Source organism: Neoarius graeffei, chromosome 4 (genome assembly GCF_027579695.1).
Source record: "Neoarius graeffei isolate fNeoGra1 chromosome 4, fNeoGra1.pri, whole genome shotgun sequence".
NCBI lineage: Eukaryota > Metazoa > Chordata > Actinopteri > Siluriformes > Ariidae > Neoarius > Neoarius graeffei.
The window spans coordinates 89,101,289-89,117,383 of record NC_083572.1 but is presented as its reverse complement, the minus strand read 5'-3'; the positions used below and the strand labels follow the sequence as shown (position 1 = coordinate 89,117,383).

Genomic DNA, 16,095 nt, shown 5'->3' with positions numbered 1-16,095 from the left:
CAATATTTGGTGTCATGACCCTTTGCTTTTTAAAAATGCATCACTAGTCTCAGGTACAGACAGATAGACAGACAGACAGACAGACAGACAGACAGACAGACAGATTGATTGATTGATTGATTGATTGATTGATTGATTGATTGATTTACTTTCTTGATCCCAAGCTGGGAAATTGTTTACATTGTTTTTAATTTTTTTTTGAAAATTGTTTTTAAATTTTTTGTCCAGTTTTATGAGGAAATTTTCTATTCGGTAACGTTACCTTCTTTACTGCTATACAAGCATTTCTCTGTAACATTTAACTGTTTGTTGGAAAAGTAATGTTTGGAAATCTGATGTGTTTTTAACCCTTGACTTAGTAATGAAGAAGTCATAAAATAAATCATTTAGATTAAAAAATTTGCATTAAAAATGAGTGTGTCTAAGACTTTTGTGCAGTACTGTGTATGTCTACATACACATTTCATATATGTTTTAAACAAATAGATATATTAAAAATGCACTCTTGCACAGTTCACCCAGGTTACTTTATATATTAAAACATATTAAAGAGGAGCTGTATTTCTACCAGTGTTTCTATCTTTCCAGGATGGTTATCTGGTTGTAAACTACTTAAATGTTTACAGAACACTTGAGAGCCATGTCCTGGACTTGGCACATTTATGACCCTCCTTCATTTTGTGTATATACGGCAAGGTTGTAAAAGTCCTCTGGTTTCACAAGCTCTTTGACTACAAGGACACGGTGCTGCTCACAGTGCAGATGGCACAGCATCATTTTATCCGAGTCTGTTCTGAAGATGGCAGTGACATTTGACAGCTGTTTAAAGTGGCTGTAGTGTTTGACAAATAGACTCAGAGCAATGCACAAGAGTTGAGATAAACCAAGTTCTCCATTGGCCACAGTGTATAATCAGCAGTTGTGCATTGCCTCATGCAGTGTGTAAATGACACGATACTAAACAATAAAATACTTTGGTACAACAATTATTAGATCAGAATTGAAAAAGCTACGGACTGTTCAACCTCCACATCATTTAGTCATTTTTACACATCGTAAAAGCAATTTCTTTTTCTTTTCAGTAACTTGCAAATGCTTTGGTGCATTCATACAAATGATCATGTGCAGTTGTCTGCTGTTTTGTGCATTATCACTTGATTATATCATGTTGATTAAAATGTCATAACATGCAAAAGTGTTGAACCAGTTGCCATATTTTGAATACATTTATATTAAACTTTTGTTTTGTACATGTATCCTGAATTGATTGATTGCTCTCAGGTGAATCTTGACTTTCATTTATGAAAGGGGATTTGTGAAGCGTGAGATCAACCAGTGATCAACCATTTCTTCAAAATAGCTCAGATGTTCATCTCAGGAGCCTTCGAGTGGCAAGCATGTATATAGACAGAGCACAACACAGTGTTACAATTTCCGACAATGGAAGAACAACAGGGAAATAAGCAGGATCATCAGCCAGGAGGAAGCAGAGGATTAAGGCTGTGTGGTGGAAGGGTAAGGAGGCAAAACAGAGGAACAGAGGAAGAGGTTGAAAAGGCCAAGGAAATACACATGTTCTTGATGAAATAAGGGCCACAATTGTGGACCATTTTCTCAATCATGGCCTTACAATGGCCGAGGCTGGTCTCAGGGTGCAGCTGCATGTTGGGAGAACAACTGTGTCCTTCTTTAGCAACCACTTTCCATCTACAGAGTCTCATTTGAACAGTTAGTTTCTCCTATGCTGGTATCTAGGAGCCTTCGACACCCATGACCCTGTCGCCGATTCACTGGTTGTCCTTCCTTGGACCACTTTTGGTTGGTACTAACCACTGCATACCAGGAACACCCCAAAAGATGTGCAATTTTGGAAATGTTCAGACCCAGTCATCTAGCCATCAGAATTTGGCCCTTGTCAAAGTCACTCAGATCCTTACGCTTGCCCATTTTTCCTGCTTCCAACACATCAACTTCAAGAACTGACTGTTCTCTTGCTGCTTAATATAACCCACCCGTTGACAGGTGCCACTGTAATGAGATAATCAATGCTATTCACTTCACCTGTCAGTGGTCATAATGTTATGGCTGAATGGTGGAAATTAATAAGGTGTGGATACACTTGGGAATGGTGTGATTGACACCTTTTCCGGAAGAGACCGGCTATAGCCAGTCAGCTAACTTCAGCACAGAATTTACTGTCATATATCTACTTATTTAAACTTTTCTGGACACATGCACTCATCCAACCTGTTAGCTATTTCGATAAAAAAAAAAAACATTTAAAAGTTTAAGAGGAAAAAGGCTAGTTTAATTGTGCTTGTGCATATAGCCTCCCTGATTAGTAATGTATCTCAGTATTAACAACATCTAGATACTTGTGTATTAATGAAATATCTCCAGGTGAAAGTAATTAAGTTCTCCAGATAGATGTAAGATTGATTTCCACCATGGACACGTTCTGCATTGTGGGTCTACTGAATAGGGAAGCCATGGCATAATGGTTCGAGAAGCAGCTTTGGGACCAGAAGGTTGCTGGTTTGATTCCCTGGACCAGCAGGAATGGCTGAAGTGCCCTTGAGCAAGGCACCTAACCCCAAACTGCTCCCCAGGCTGCTCTGGGTATGCTGTATGTTGCTCTGGATAAGAGCATCTGCTAAACTCCTGTAATGTAATGTAATGTAATGAATGATTGGGGTGTACCTCACTTTGCCTCTCGTCTCACCTGCACAAACTCAAGAAGGAGAAAGTCTCTAATGCGCAGATCCTGGCTGCAAATTTGACAACATAGCAGGGGTATTTTGGGCTCATTTCGATAGAATTGGAATAAACGGAGCCACACCATCCATGTTTTCTTCAGTCAGTGTGCCAATGGGAAGGAAACATTACTTTGTTACTGTATTTGCTGCTATTTCAGAGCACAGTGTGCTAACTTGTATTCCCATTACAGGGCTATACAACACACAGAATATCCTCACCTTCTTAGACACCCTCTACAGGGATGTCATTCCTAATGATGAGAGGGGTCTGATTTGAGATGATTTCCCAAAGCATGTGGTAATTTGGAATAATGTGAGTTTCCATCACTCAAATACCATCAGGAAATGGTTTGCGAGTCACTATAGGATACTGATGGAATTCCGCCCACCCTATTCCCCATTCTTTAACCCAGTTGAGGGGCATGGAGGTGGAAGGTTTATGATCGCCAGCCACCTAATCAGATGTCCCTGTTGGCTGCCATGGATGCAGCATGTGAAGTCATATCCGTTGTGATGTGGATGAGAATCTGTGGCCTGACAAACAGGAAGTGTAGAAAGACTGCAATGTATTTCCCTATACTGTACAGTGCTGCATGTACAGCTCTGCCGAAGGACTGTTTCATTTCCTTGTTGACATTTTTAACTTTGTATTTTTTTTCCTTTGCTCTATACAGTATTGGAAAACAGTTTGTCTTTTTCTTGTCTGTATCGCAATGACATGCCCTGTGTCCAAAATCGCTCACTCGTTCACTACTCCCTACTCCCTATATACTGTAGGGAATCACTATATAGAGGACTATATAGTGAGGTCATTGGTAAAATGAAAAAACACTTTTGGACACTAGTCCATCGTGCTGGTATTTATGTCATTACTGTCGCACAATTAAAGCGTGCCAGATCAGTCAGCTGGTGGGTTTTCAAAATAATAAATACATGCATGTATTTTTGTGATAAATCCATATTATACTGCGCGCATTTACTACATTGCTGAATCTTCGTGCTTGCATGGAACTACCATCTGATCATGCCACACTGACTTGTAGTCTTGATTTTCCGAGACCTGCATCATTTAAGTCCAGAGTGTGCATAGGAGAATTAAACAGATCGACCTGGACTGCTTTGGTAAAGAGTTGTCTACATTGCCATTATTTAACATCAACCCATCTGATGTCGCTTCGCTTGTTACTGAGTACAACACCAGTTTGAGCAATCTTCTTGATAGACATGCTCCAATATGTGAACGTATTATTACAGTAAGACCACATTCACCTTGGTTCTCTGAAGAACTACGTAATCTTAAAGTTGAGAAGCGTCGCTGGGAAAGGAAATGGCAGAATTCAGGCCTAGAAATTCACAGGCAGATCTATAATGATGTTGCTGGCCAGTATTATTCAGCTGTTGAGAAGCACAAGAGTAATTATTACTGTGATAAAGTATCAGGTTTTAATCAGAAGCAATTGTTCAAATTCATCGATGAGTTGTTCAAAGTAAAGTCTTCTGTGCCACTTCCTACTCATACGTCATCACTTGAGCTTGCCCAGAGGTTCAGTGAATATTTTAATGGAAAAATTGTTGCTTTTCAAAATGACATTAATGATATGCCATCAAAATCTGTCAATTGTGCTATCGTGGAAGAGCAATCACTGTGCAGTTTCTCAGAGTTTACTTCAGTATACATTGATGATGTCAACAGAATAATTATGGGATCGCCATCTAAGTCTTGCTGTTTGGATCCACTTCCATTCACACTGCTAAAGGAATTTATCAGTAAGCTGTTATCACCCATTACTAAAATCATCAATATGTCATTACAGCAAGGAGAATTTCCATCAAGCCTTAAACATGCTCTAGTTACTCCACTACTTAAGAAAGCCTCTCTCGATCCTGAGGATCTCAAGAATTATCAACCAATCTCCAACTTGTCGTTTCTGTCTAAGACTATTGAGCGTGTTGTGGCAACACAACTTAATGATCATTTGCTTGTGAACAATCTCCTCTCAAAGATGCAGTCTGCCTACCGTCCTCACCACAGTACTGAGGGCCCGTTTACACGAGGACGCTGTCGGGTAAAAACGACTAAATATTTTATCGGAAGTGCCTTTCGTCTACACGGGGACGGCGTTTCCGAGGCTGAAAAACGGAAAAAATTGAAAACGCCTTCCAGAGTGGATAAGTTAAAAACAGCCCCCGTTGCATATCCGTCTAAACTACCCAATACGCGAAACTCTGCTCGGATCTGCTCACGTCGGGTACGCGTTTACGTCATACATATGTCATATACTGTACATGCCAGCCCGGGAAGTAAGAAAGTGTTAGGACTAGGACTGTTTTGGCCTCTAGAGGCCGCTGTTTTTTCCTTTTCGTGTCATGTTTATTTTGGCCTCTAGAGGCCGCCACTGTTCCTGTGTTTTGTGTTTTTGTTAATTGCCTGTTTAGTCCTAATTATCTTCACCTGTGTCCTTAATTAGTTTGTGTATTTATACCCCTGAGTTCAGTCCTCTTGTCACGGAGTCTTTGTGCTGTTATGTTTATCTCCAGTTTCCTCTGTACCGTGTTCTTTGTTTTGCACTTTACTTTTCTGGTTTTTTGGCTTTTGTTTTGGACCTTTGGATATTTTTATTTTTGTGATCTTCTGAGCTTTTGCATTTTTGCTTTTTCCTTTTTGGACTTTGAACTTTTGATATTTTATTTTTCCCTTTGTCTTCCCAGTATTGGTTTATACTCTTTGTTTTTGTTTTTTGTTTTCCCCTGTATATAGTGTATATAGTATAAATAAACCTTTTGATACTTTTTCTACTTCCGCCTCACGCCTCTGCATTTGAGTCATCCCCCTGGTGGCCTAGTGGGGGTTTGCTGGATTATCACACCAACGAACCAGGTTCGAATCCCAGCAAAACCCTAACAGAAAGACTCCGTCATGACCGACTCAGCAGAGGCTGCTTCAACTGTCTACCCGGCCAACCTTCAGGGAATTATAGCAGCTTTGACACGCTTCGGAGCGACCATGGACGCTCATGGACGTACGCTCACCAGCCAATGTGAGGCCCTTGCTCGCCACGAGGAACTGCTTCAGCAAATCGGGAAAACCCTGGCACAGCTGACATCTCTGCCTGCATCTCCAGCTCCAGCTCCCGCTCCTGCTCCTGTGCCTCCTGCCGTGCTGCCTTCTTCACCTCGCGAACCCAGCCTTCCTGCACCACAGAGGTACGATGGCAAGCACAGTGAGTGCCGAGAGTTCCTTACCCAGTGTCAACTCACCTTTGAGCTTCAGCCTACCACCTACACTACGGATCGCCGCAAGATTGCCTTTGTGATAACCTTATTAGCTGGTAAGGCGCGAGCCTGGGCTACTGCTATCTGGCAAAGACAGGGACCTGAGTGCCTTGATTTCCAGCTGTTCTCTGAAGAGATGCTTCGGGTCTTCAATCAGGCGGACATCAGTACCGACGCAGCCCGAAAGCTCATGTCCATCCGGCAAGGAGGAAGCGTCGCAGATTACGCCATCTCGTTCCGAATGCTCGCAGCAGTAAGTGGATGGAACGAGACTGCCCTGGTGTCAGCCTTCCACCATGGTCTGTCTGACCCCATCAAGGACGGTCTGGCCTCTATTGGATGCCCAAGTGACCTCGAAACCCTCATCTCACATGCTATTCGTCTGGACAACAGGATGAGAGAACGCCACCAAGCCTTGAGCCCCCCCAGCCTCCCTACCTCTACCTGGAAACCGTCTACCTCCTTCAGTGACTGTCTAGAACCCATGCAAGTGAGTCGTACTCGCCTCTCCGCATCTGAGAGGGAGCGCAGAAGGAGGGACAAGTGCTGCATCTACTGTGGCAAGCCTGGTCACTTCCGAGCATCATGTCCCGAACTCTTGGGAAAAGGACCGCCCCGTCCAGCCGAGGGAGGGTTGTGACGGGGCCTACCCTCTCTCCCGGACTCCCTGGCCAAGGAATCTACATCCCGGTCTCCATCTCCTGGGGTGAGTCTGTCCACTCTTGTCAAGCTTTGTTAGACTCAGGGGCGGCTGGGAACTTTATGGATATTCACTTTGCCCAAAGCATCAATATTCCGACTGCACCTCTTGAAGTCCCACTGTCTGTGTCTGCCCTCGATGGCCAAGCATTAGGTGATGGAAGAGTCACCCAAGTTACTTCTCCAGTCTTCCTCCAGTCTCAAGGTCACAAGGAAGAAATATCCCTGCACCTGATTCCTTCACCTGAGTTCCCAGTTATTCTAGGCCTTCCTTGGCTTACTCGCCACAACCCTCGCATAGACTGGGTAACAAGCCAGGTTGTGGAATGGGGCCCTGCATGCCATGCCTCTTGTCTGCTCTCTAGCTCTCCTGTGTCTCCTGCCGAGCCCCCTGATCTCACCGAGTTATCTCAAGTTCCCACAGAGTACTGGGATCTCAAGGAGGTATTCAGCAAGAGCAGGGCCGCCGTTCTTCCTCCGCACCGGGCCTACGACTGTGCCATCGACTTGCTCCCTGGGACTACCCCTCCTCATGGCAGACTGTTTTCCCTCTCTCAGCCAGAACGCAAGGCCATGGAGGAATACCTCAAAGACGCCCTGGTCTCTGGGTTCATTCGACCCTCCACTTCACCTGCTGGTGCCGGCTTCTTCTTTGTCGGCAAGAAGGATGGGGGGCTCCGACCATGTATTGACTACAGGGGCCTGAACAAGATCACTGTGTGCAACCAATATCCCCTTCTGCTGATGTCCACTGCTTTCGACCTGCTCCAAGGCGCCACCGTCTTCACCAAGTTGGACCTACGGAACGCATACCACCTCATCCATATCCGACAGGGAGAGGAGTGGAAGACTGCCTTTAACACCCCATCTGGGCACTACGAATACCAGGTGATGCCCTTCGGACTCACCAACGCACCAGCTGTTTTTCAGGCCCTAATCAACGACGTCTTAAGGGACATGATTAACCTGTACGTTTTTGTCTACCTCGACGACATCCTTATCTTCTCCAAGACCGTGCAGGAGCACCGCCACCATGTCTGCCAGGTTCTCCAGAGGCTGCTACAGAACAATCTGTTCGCCAAGGCCCAGAAATGCGAATTTCATGTTCCCGAGGTCTCCTTTCTGGGATTTATTGTACGGACAGGCCAACTCCAAATGGACCTTGCCAAGACCCTGGCTGTCCGGGATTGGCCTACTCCCAAGTCCGTTAAGGAGGTTCAGCGGTTCTTAGGATTCGCTAACTTCTACCGCAAGTTCATCAGGAACTTCAGTTCTGTGGCAGCACCCATGTCAGACCTCACCAAAAGGACAGGTGGATCTTATGTCTGGTCTCCTCAGGCGGAAAAGGCGTTCAAAGACCTCAAGGACCGCTTCTGCACGGCACCCATTCTGGTCCTCCCGGACACCTCCCAACCATTCATCGTGGAGGTGGACGCCTCGGACAGTGGTGTCGGCGTGGTGCTCTCTCAACGTTCAGAAGGAAAGCTGCACCCCTGCGCTTACTTCTCCCACCACCTGAGTCCTGCGGAGTCCCGGTACGATGTGGGGGATCGAGAACTGCTAGCGGTCAAACTGGCCCTTGAGGAGTGGAGGCACTGGCTGGAGGGAGCGCAACATCCATTCCTGGTTTGGACTGACCACAAGAACCTGGAGTACCTCCAGCAAGCCAAGAGACTTAACCCTCGACAGGCTAAGTGGGCCCTGTTTTTCAGTCGGTTTGACTTCACCCTCTCGTACCGCCCCGGCTCCAAGAACACCAAACCTGACGCACTGTCCAGGCTGTTCTCTGCCACTAACAGGGAGAATGAAGTTGGGCCTATTATCCCGGTGTCCCGGATTGTGGCCCCTGTCCGCTGGGGTATTGAGGAGGCTGTTCGACGAGCCCAACGCCAGGACCCCGGTCCTGGGACGGGGCCACCGGGCCTCTTGTACGTCCCACATCAAGCCCGGGCCAAGGTTCTCCAGTGGGGTCACTCTTCCCCTCTCACCGCCCACCCGGGAGCTCGGAGGACCCTGGACTTCCTGAAAAGACGCTTCTGGTGGCCTAACATGGAGAAGGAAGTAAGGTCATTTGTCCTGTCCTGTGAGGTTTGCACCAGAACCAAGAACCCACGACAGCGTCCCCAGGGTCTCCTGCATCCTCTGACCATTCCCCGGCGTCCCTGGTCCCACGTGGCAGTCGACTTCATCACGGGTCTCCCTGAGTCACAAGGTAACACGGTCATTTTGGTCATAGTTGACAGATTCTCCAAGGCCTGCCGCTTCATACCACTGTGCAAACTCCCCTCTGCTCTTGAAACAGCAAAACTTATTTTTAATCATGTCTTCCGAGTCTTTGGTCTTCCACAGGACATCGTCTCAGACCGAGGGCCCCAGTTCTCCTCCCGAGTGTGGCACAGGTTCTGCAAGGTCATCGGAGCCACTGCCAGCCTCTCCTCTGGGTTTCACCCACAGTCCAATGGTCAGACGGAGAGGCTCAACCAGGACCTGGAAACCACCCTGCGAGGCCTGGCTATGGATAACCCGACATCGTGGAGCACCTGGCTGCCATGGGCGGAGTACGCCCACAACACCCTGCAGTCATCGGCCACCAAGCTGTCGCCATTCCAGTGCCAATTCGGGTTCCAGCCACCTCTGTTCCCGGACCAGGAGGAGGACGTGGGGGTGCCCTCGGTCAACCAATATGTGAGACGGTGTCGCAAGACCTGGAGCAAGGTCAGGAAGACCCTCATACAGACCTCCAGAACCAACCAGACTCAGGCCAACCGCCATAGAAGACCTGCCCACGCTTTCCGCCCTGGGCAGCGGGTTTGGCTGTCCACTAAGGACCTTCCGCTGCGGGTGGAGAACCGCAAGCTTGCTCCTCGCTACATTGGCCCCTTCAAGGTGGTGCGCAGGGTGAACCCTGTCTCCTACCAGCTCCAGTTGCCCCGGACTCTGAGGATCAACCCCACTTTCCATGTTTCCCTGTTGCGGCCCGTACTGACGTCTACATATGCCCCTGCCCCTAGGAACCCCCCACCCCCCGCATCTTCCAGGGGCAGACTGTGTTCACTGTGAATCACCTGCTTGACTCCCGCCGGGTCCGCGGCGGGTTGCAATATCTGGTGGACTGGGAGGGCTATGGTCCTGAGGAGCGCTGCTGGGTTCCTGCTCGGGATGTCCTAGATAAAGAACTGTGTCGGGACTTCCATTCGGCCCATCCGGATTGCCCTGGGAACGTCAGGAGACGCTCCTAGAGGGGGGGGTCCTGTTAGGACTAGGACTGTTTTGGCCTCTAGAGGCCGCTGTTTTTTCCTTTTCGTGTCATGTTTATTTTGGCCTCTAGAGGCCGCCACTGTTCCTGTGTTTTGTGTTTTTGTTAATTGCCTGTTTAGTCCTAATTATCTTCACCTGTGTCCTTAATTAGTTTGTGTATTTATACCCCTGAGTTCAGTCCTCTTGTCACGGAGTCTTTGTGCTGTTATGTTTATCTCCAGTTTCCTCTGTACCGTGTTCTTTGTTTTGCACTTTACTTTTCTGGTTTTTTGGCTTTTGTTTTGGACCTTTGGATATTTTTATTTTTGTGATCTTCTGAGCTTTTGCATTTTTGCCTTTTCCTTTTTGGACTTTGAACTTTTGATATTTTATTTTTCCCTTTGTCTTCCCAGTATTGGTTTATACTCTTTGTTTTTTGTTTTCCCCTGTATATAGTGTATATAGTATAAATAAACCTTTTGATACTTTTTCTACTTCCGCCTCACGCCTCTGCATTTGAGTCATCCCCCTGGTGGCCTAGTGAGGGTTTGCTGGATTATCACACCAACGAACCAGGTTCGAATCCCAGCAAAACCCTAACAGAAAGTAAGTAAAAAAGTAAGAGCATGTCTGATTGCATCAATCCAACGGACCTTCAAGCTGCTCTGGCAGCTTTAATAAACGTCCAGGAGTCCTTCGAACATCTATACCGAATCTGCACATATACCGTTAATGAACAGAGGCGGGTATAGTATGCACTTACTTGCCAGAGTAGTCAAAGTTTTCGCGGTGCAGATCAGACAAGATGGAAGACGTTGCGCATGCGTGCAGACATAGCGGAGGTCTTTCACAGCACCACCTAGCCGCCTGGCATGCACATCCAATTGAATTCCACACATTTATGCGTCACCGTATAGACGCAGATTTCCTCCTTGAAAACGGTTGTGTAGACGCGGAAAAAAGTGAGAACGAAAACGGACTTTTGCGTTTTTGTTTCAGACCGTCCCCGTGTAAAGTGGGCCTGAAACTGCTTTACTTCGTGTATATAATGACATCAACTTGGCACTTGATCAGCATAAGGAGGTCATTCTGGTCTTACTTGATCTCTCATCCGCTTTTGACACCATTGATCACATTATTTTGATTGAAAGATTGAAATTTCGCTTTGGTTTGAATGGTACTGTACTTAAATGGTTCTGTTCTTACTTGTCTAACCGAAGTCAATCTGTTGTCATCAATGGAACTCCATCGGCACCATCTTTTTTGATGTATGGTGTCCCGCAGGGGTCTGTGCTTGGCCCTTTATTGTTTTCCTTATATGTCTCTTCATTGGAGGATATTGTAAATGCACATAAATTACAGACCATGATTTATGCTGATGACACACAGCTGTACTTGGTCACACAGAGCTCTGAAAGATCTACCAGCATCGAAGCTTTTGAATACTGTGCTAGGGACATTGTTCAATGGATGAAGTGCAATAAGCTGCTGTGCAATACAACAAAAACAGAGGTTCTGCATTTTCAGTCACGGTATCTTGCAGTTGATGCCATTCAGTATGTCACCGTTGGTGAATCTGTGAAGGAGCCAATATCTGAAGCGTGTGATCTTGGGGTCATCTTTGATCACCATCTTAAGATGTCTTCCCAGGTCAGTAATATATGTAAATCCACTTCACATTCTCTCAGACGTATTGGTCAGATTAGAAAATATCTTGATACTGCCGCTATGGAAAAGCTTGTACATGCATTCATAACATCCAAGTTGGACTATTGCAACAGTTTGTTGTATGGTCTCCCCGACAAGGACTTGTTGAAATTGCAGTGCATCCAAAATGCAGCTGCAAGGATGGTCACATTGAAGAAGAAATATGACCACATCACACCTGTCTTACGCTCACTTCATTGACTGACAGTGAAGAAGAGAATAATATTCAAGATCTTGTTGATGACCTTCAAAGTACTCAATGGATTGGCGCCATCATATCTCAGTGATCTACTGGTGGTGAAGAAGCCACTACGGTCATTACGCTCTAACAGTAATAACATCTGTGGCAGCGGGGGCGTGGTCAAGCGCCGGTCTGTGACAGGAGGGCGGAGTCAGGGAAGGTAAGTGGCAGAATCACTACACCTGACTGCAATTAACCTGTGTTTGTGTGTGTCTTCCCAGTGACCGCGCCCTATTTAGGGAGGGAGAGCAGAGGAGCTCATCCCCCGGACGAGACGCTAGTGTGTGTGTGTCTCTATTTTTTGGGAGTAAAATATTGTTAGACTGAAAAGTGTGGCAATAAAGCCTCTGTATACACCTGATCTCTGTCCTACCGTCCTCTGTGCTCCACTCACTCATATCGAACTGCCACAACATCATCGTTCTTTCTACGCCACGTTACAGAACCGATACTTATGGAAAGCGTGCGTTCGCTTCATGTGCACCGAGATTGTGGAATCAACTTCCAAAGGCCTTAAAAGAATCAACTGACATTAATGACTTTAAAAAAGGACTTAAGACTTCTCTTTTCGATTTACATATCTCATCCTTTTAGTTTTGATTTCTGAACTTTTAAGTCTTGATTTTTTTTCTGTTTGATAATGTTTTTATGTAAATAAGTTTTCATGGACATTAGATATTTAATTATTTGTTATTGTTATTTTACATATATTATTGTAAGGGCATTGAGATTCTTATGGAATGTACATAGAAATAAATTATTATTATTATTATTATTATTATTATTACATTAATCAATACAAAGTACCTGCATCTTTCAGTTCTTTTAAATCAAGGCTGAATACTTTCTTCTTTGCTGCTGCCTTTTGTTAAATCAAATTTGAGGCTTTTAATTTGATTTCTTTCAGTGCGACCGCAATGCACAATGGGATATATTGCTTTGGTTAGTGACCATCGGTTGTACACTACTTTTCGTGATGCATTGTGGGATACTTTGAGTGCACTATATAGGGTGTAAATAATCCTCACTAAGGTTTCGGACAGCACTACAAAATGGCGTCCCCACTATATGGTGCCCTATATAGTGAGTAGGGAGCGATTTCAGGCACAGTTATGGTCATTAATAATCAGCACCTCCTGATCAATCAGAATGGAGAATTCAATAGTGCTGTGGTGTAAATAGAGATAAAGGAACAATTGAGTGATTACCATTGTTGTCGGCGAAGAGCTGGGAAGCTTCAGAACATGAAACATTAACCACTTGACCAACTTCAGCTCTGTACCAGCAACGAATCTCATCCCACTCTGTTCGGCAGCCTAAGAAGTGCATGCACACACACACACACACACACACACCATTAGAAAAAACCTTTTTAAATAAAAGTGTGATGTATAATATTTCTTTGTATTGTGGTGCACATTCTGGTATTCCTGCACGGAAACATGTTATAAATGGCGGTACGACTTTTGAGCATCAGAGAACACGTGCTAATATAAAGCAAACAGGAAGTGCTCTGAAATATAGACAGAATACGGGTCCTCTGAAACCAGATAAAAGAAGCAGCATAAAATCAAGCATGAGCACAGCTCTTTGGCTCTTTAGTGTTCATAAAAGTAAATGTCTTAAACCTGATAATCCAAAGACGTAATCCATCAATTGTTACACTTCTCTTAAAAAACATACAGGTCTCAGATGGAGACAACAGCATGGTGAGGTTGCAATGGCTTCAGGAGCTCAGTCATGGACAGAAATGTTAAATGTAAAGTACTCATTAATAGAGTTAGAGCTTAATTTTCCCAACAGGATGCCAAAATTAGTGAATCTAGTTGTAGATATTCGGGTGTATTAAAGCGTATGCTAATATTTGGCAAACTGTATGTCATGCTTGATAAAATCTTCCACATTGTTTAATACATAGCTGATATATATTTAAGCACTGCCTAAAAGTGGCGCTCCTAATGAGTGTAAAATGTGTGTGTAAGTGGCGGCCAGAGCTGTCACTCATTATTCATGTTACAGGCAGAGCTGTCAACCCTTACAAAAAAGAAGTTTATTCAAGTGTGCTTCTAGTATACGTCTTTTAAACTAAAAATAAGAGAGTATGCTTTCAGTTTAATTTTTATTTACTTATCAGAGATATACTTAATAAAGTTATACAGTGGTGCCTGAAAGTTTGTGACCCTTTTACGTTACGTTCATAATTACATTATAGTATATATAATTATGTTGTCATAATTACGTTCATAATTACGTTATAGTAGCTTTGGTTCTATTTCATAGAGAAAAAAATACATGGATGAAATGTACTCTAATAGAGGGTCATTTTCTATCGTGTCATTTACACACATGCAGTGTGTAAATGACACGATACTAAACAATAAAATACTTTGGTACAACAATTATTAGATCAGAATTGAAAAAGCTACGGACTGTTCAACCTCCACATCATTTAGTCACTTTTACACATCGTAAAAGCAATTTCTTTTTCTTTTCAGTAAATTGCAAATGCTTTGGTGCATTCATACAAATGATCATGTGCAGTTGTCTGCTGTTTTGTGCATTATCACTTGATTATATCATGTTGATTAAAATGTCATAACATGCAAAAGTGTTGAACCAGTTGCCATATTTTGTATACATTTATATTAAACTTTTGTTTTGTACATGTATCCTGAATTGATTGATTGCTCTCAGGTGAATCTTGACTTTCATTTATGAAAGGGGATTTGTGAAGCATGTGATCAACCAATGATCAACCATTTCTTCAAAATAGCTCAAATGTTCATCTCAGGAACCTTCAAGTGGCAAGCATGTATATAGACAGAGCACAACACAGTGTTACAATTTCCGACAATGGAAGAACAACAGGGAAATAAGCAGGATCATCAGCCAGGAGGAAGCAGAGGATTAAGGCTGTGTGGTGGAAGGGTAAGGAGGCAAAACAGAGGAACAGAGGAAGAGGTTGAAAAGGCCAAGGAAATACACATGTTCCTGATAAAATAAGGGCCACAATTGTGGATCATTTTCTCAATCATGGCCTTACAATGGCCGAGGCTGGTCTCAGGGTGCAGCTGCATGCTGGGAGAACAACTGTGTCCTTCTTTAGCAACCACTTTCCATCTACAGAGTCCTAATTATGTTCATAATTACGTTATAGTAGCATTGGTTCTATTTCATAGAGAAAAAATACATGGATGAAATGTACTCTAATAGAGACATTAAACTTAACTTTACTCCACCAAAATTTGCCTCTCAAAATGCGGGAAATAGCATTTTAGAGGGTTAAAAATGCAAAAATTTCCCAGGGGGCATGCCCCCGGACCCCCTTAGATTTGGCACGCCTTCAACACATGACATGTCACTCCCCCTCCAAAACTTCCTGCCACCACATCTGTAACTGTTTACAACCCCAATTCCAAAAAAAAGTTGGGGCAAAGAACAAATTGTAAATAAAAATGGAATGCAATAATTTACAAATCTCAAAAACTGATATTATATTCACAATAGAACATAGACAACATATCAAATGTCGAAAGTGAGACATTTTGAAATTTCATACCAAATATTGGCTCATTTGAAATTTCATGACAGCAACACATCTCAAAAAAGTTGGGACAGGGGCAATAAGAGGCTGGAAAAGTTAAAGGTACAAAAAAGGAACAGCTGGAGGACCAAATTGCAACTCATTAGGTCAATTGGCAATAGGTCATTAACATGACTGGGTATAAAAAGAGCATCTTGGAGTGGCAGCGGCTCTCAGAAGTAAAGATGAGAAGAGGATCACCAATCCCCCTAATTCTGCGCCGACAAATAGTGGAGCAAGATCAGAAAGGAGTTCGACAGTGTAAAATTGCAAAGAGTTTGAACATATCATCATCTACAGTGCATAATATCATCAAAAGATTCAGAGAATCTGGAAGAATCTCTGTGTGTAAGGGTCAAGGCCGGAAAACCATACTGGGTGCCCGTGATCTTCGGGCCCTTAGACGGCACTGCATCACATACAGGCATGCTTCTGTATTGGAAATCACAAAATGGGCTCAGGAATATTTCCAGAGAACATTATCTGTGAACACAATTCACCGTGCCATCCGCCGTTGCCAGCTAAAACTCGATAGTTCAAAGAAGAAGCCGTATCTAAACATGATCCAGAAGCGCAGATGACTCCTCTGGGCCAAGGCT

At 44.2% G+C, this 16,095-nt stretch overlaps 1 protein-coding gene across 1 annotated transcript in view; it reads right to left on the bottom strand.

Annotated features, from left to right (window-relative positions):
• ghrhrb (growth hormone releasing hormone receptor b) overlaps nucleotides 1-16,095 on the bottom strand; it is a 184,096-nt gene that overhangs the window by 75,137 nt on the left and 92,864 nt on the right. Inside the window, exon 4 of the mRNA XM_060918468.1 lies at nucleotides 13,122-13,229. Within this exon, the coding sequence (XP_060774451.1) occupies nucleotides 13,122-13,229 (108 nt within the window). The remainder of the gene's footprint in view (nucleotides 1-13,121; nucleotides 13,230-16,095) is intronic.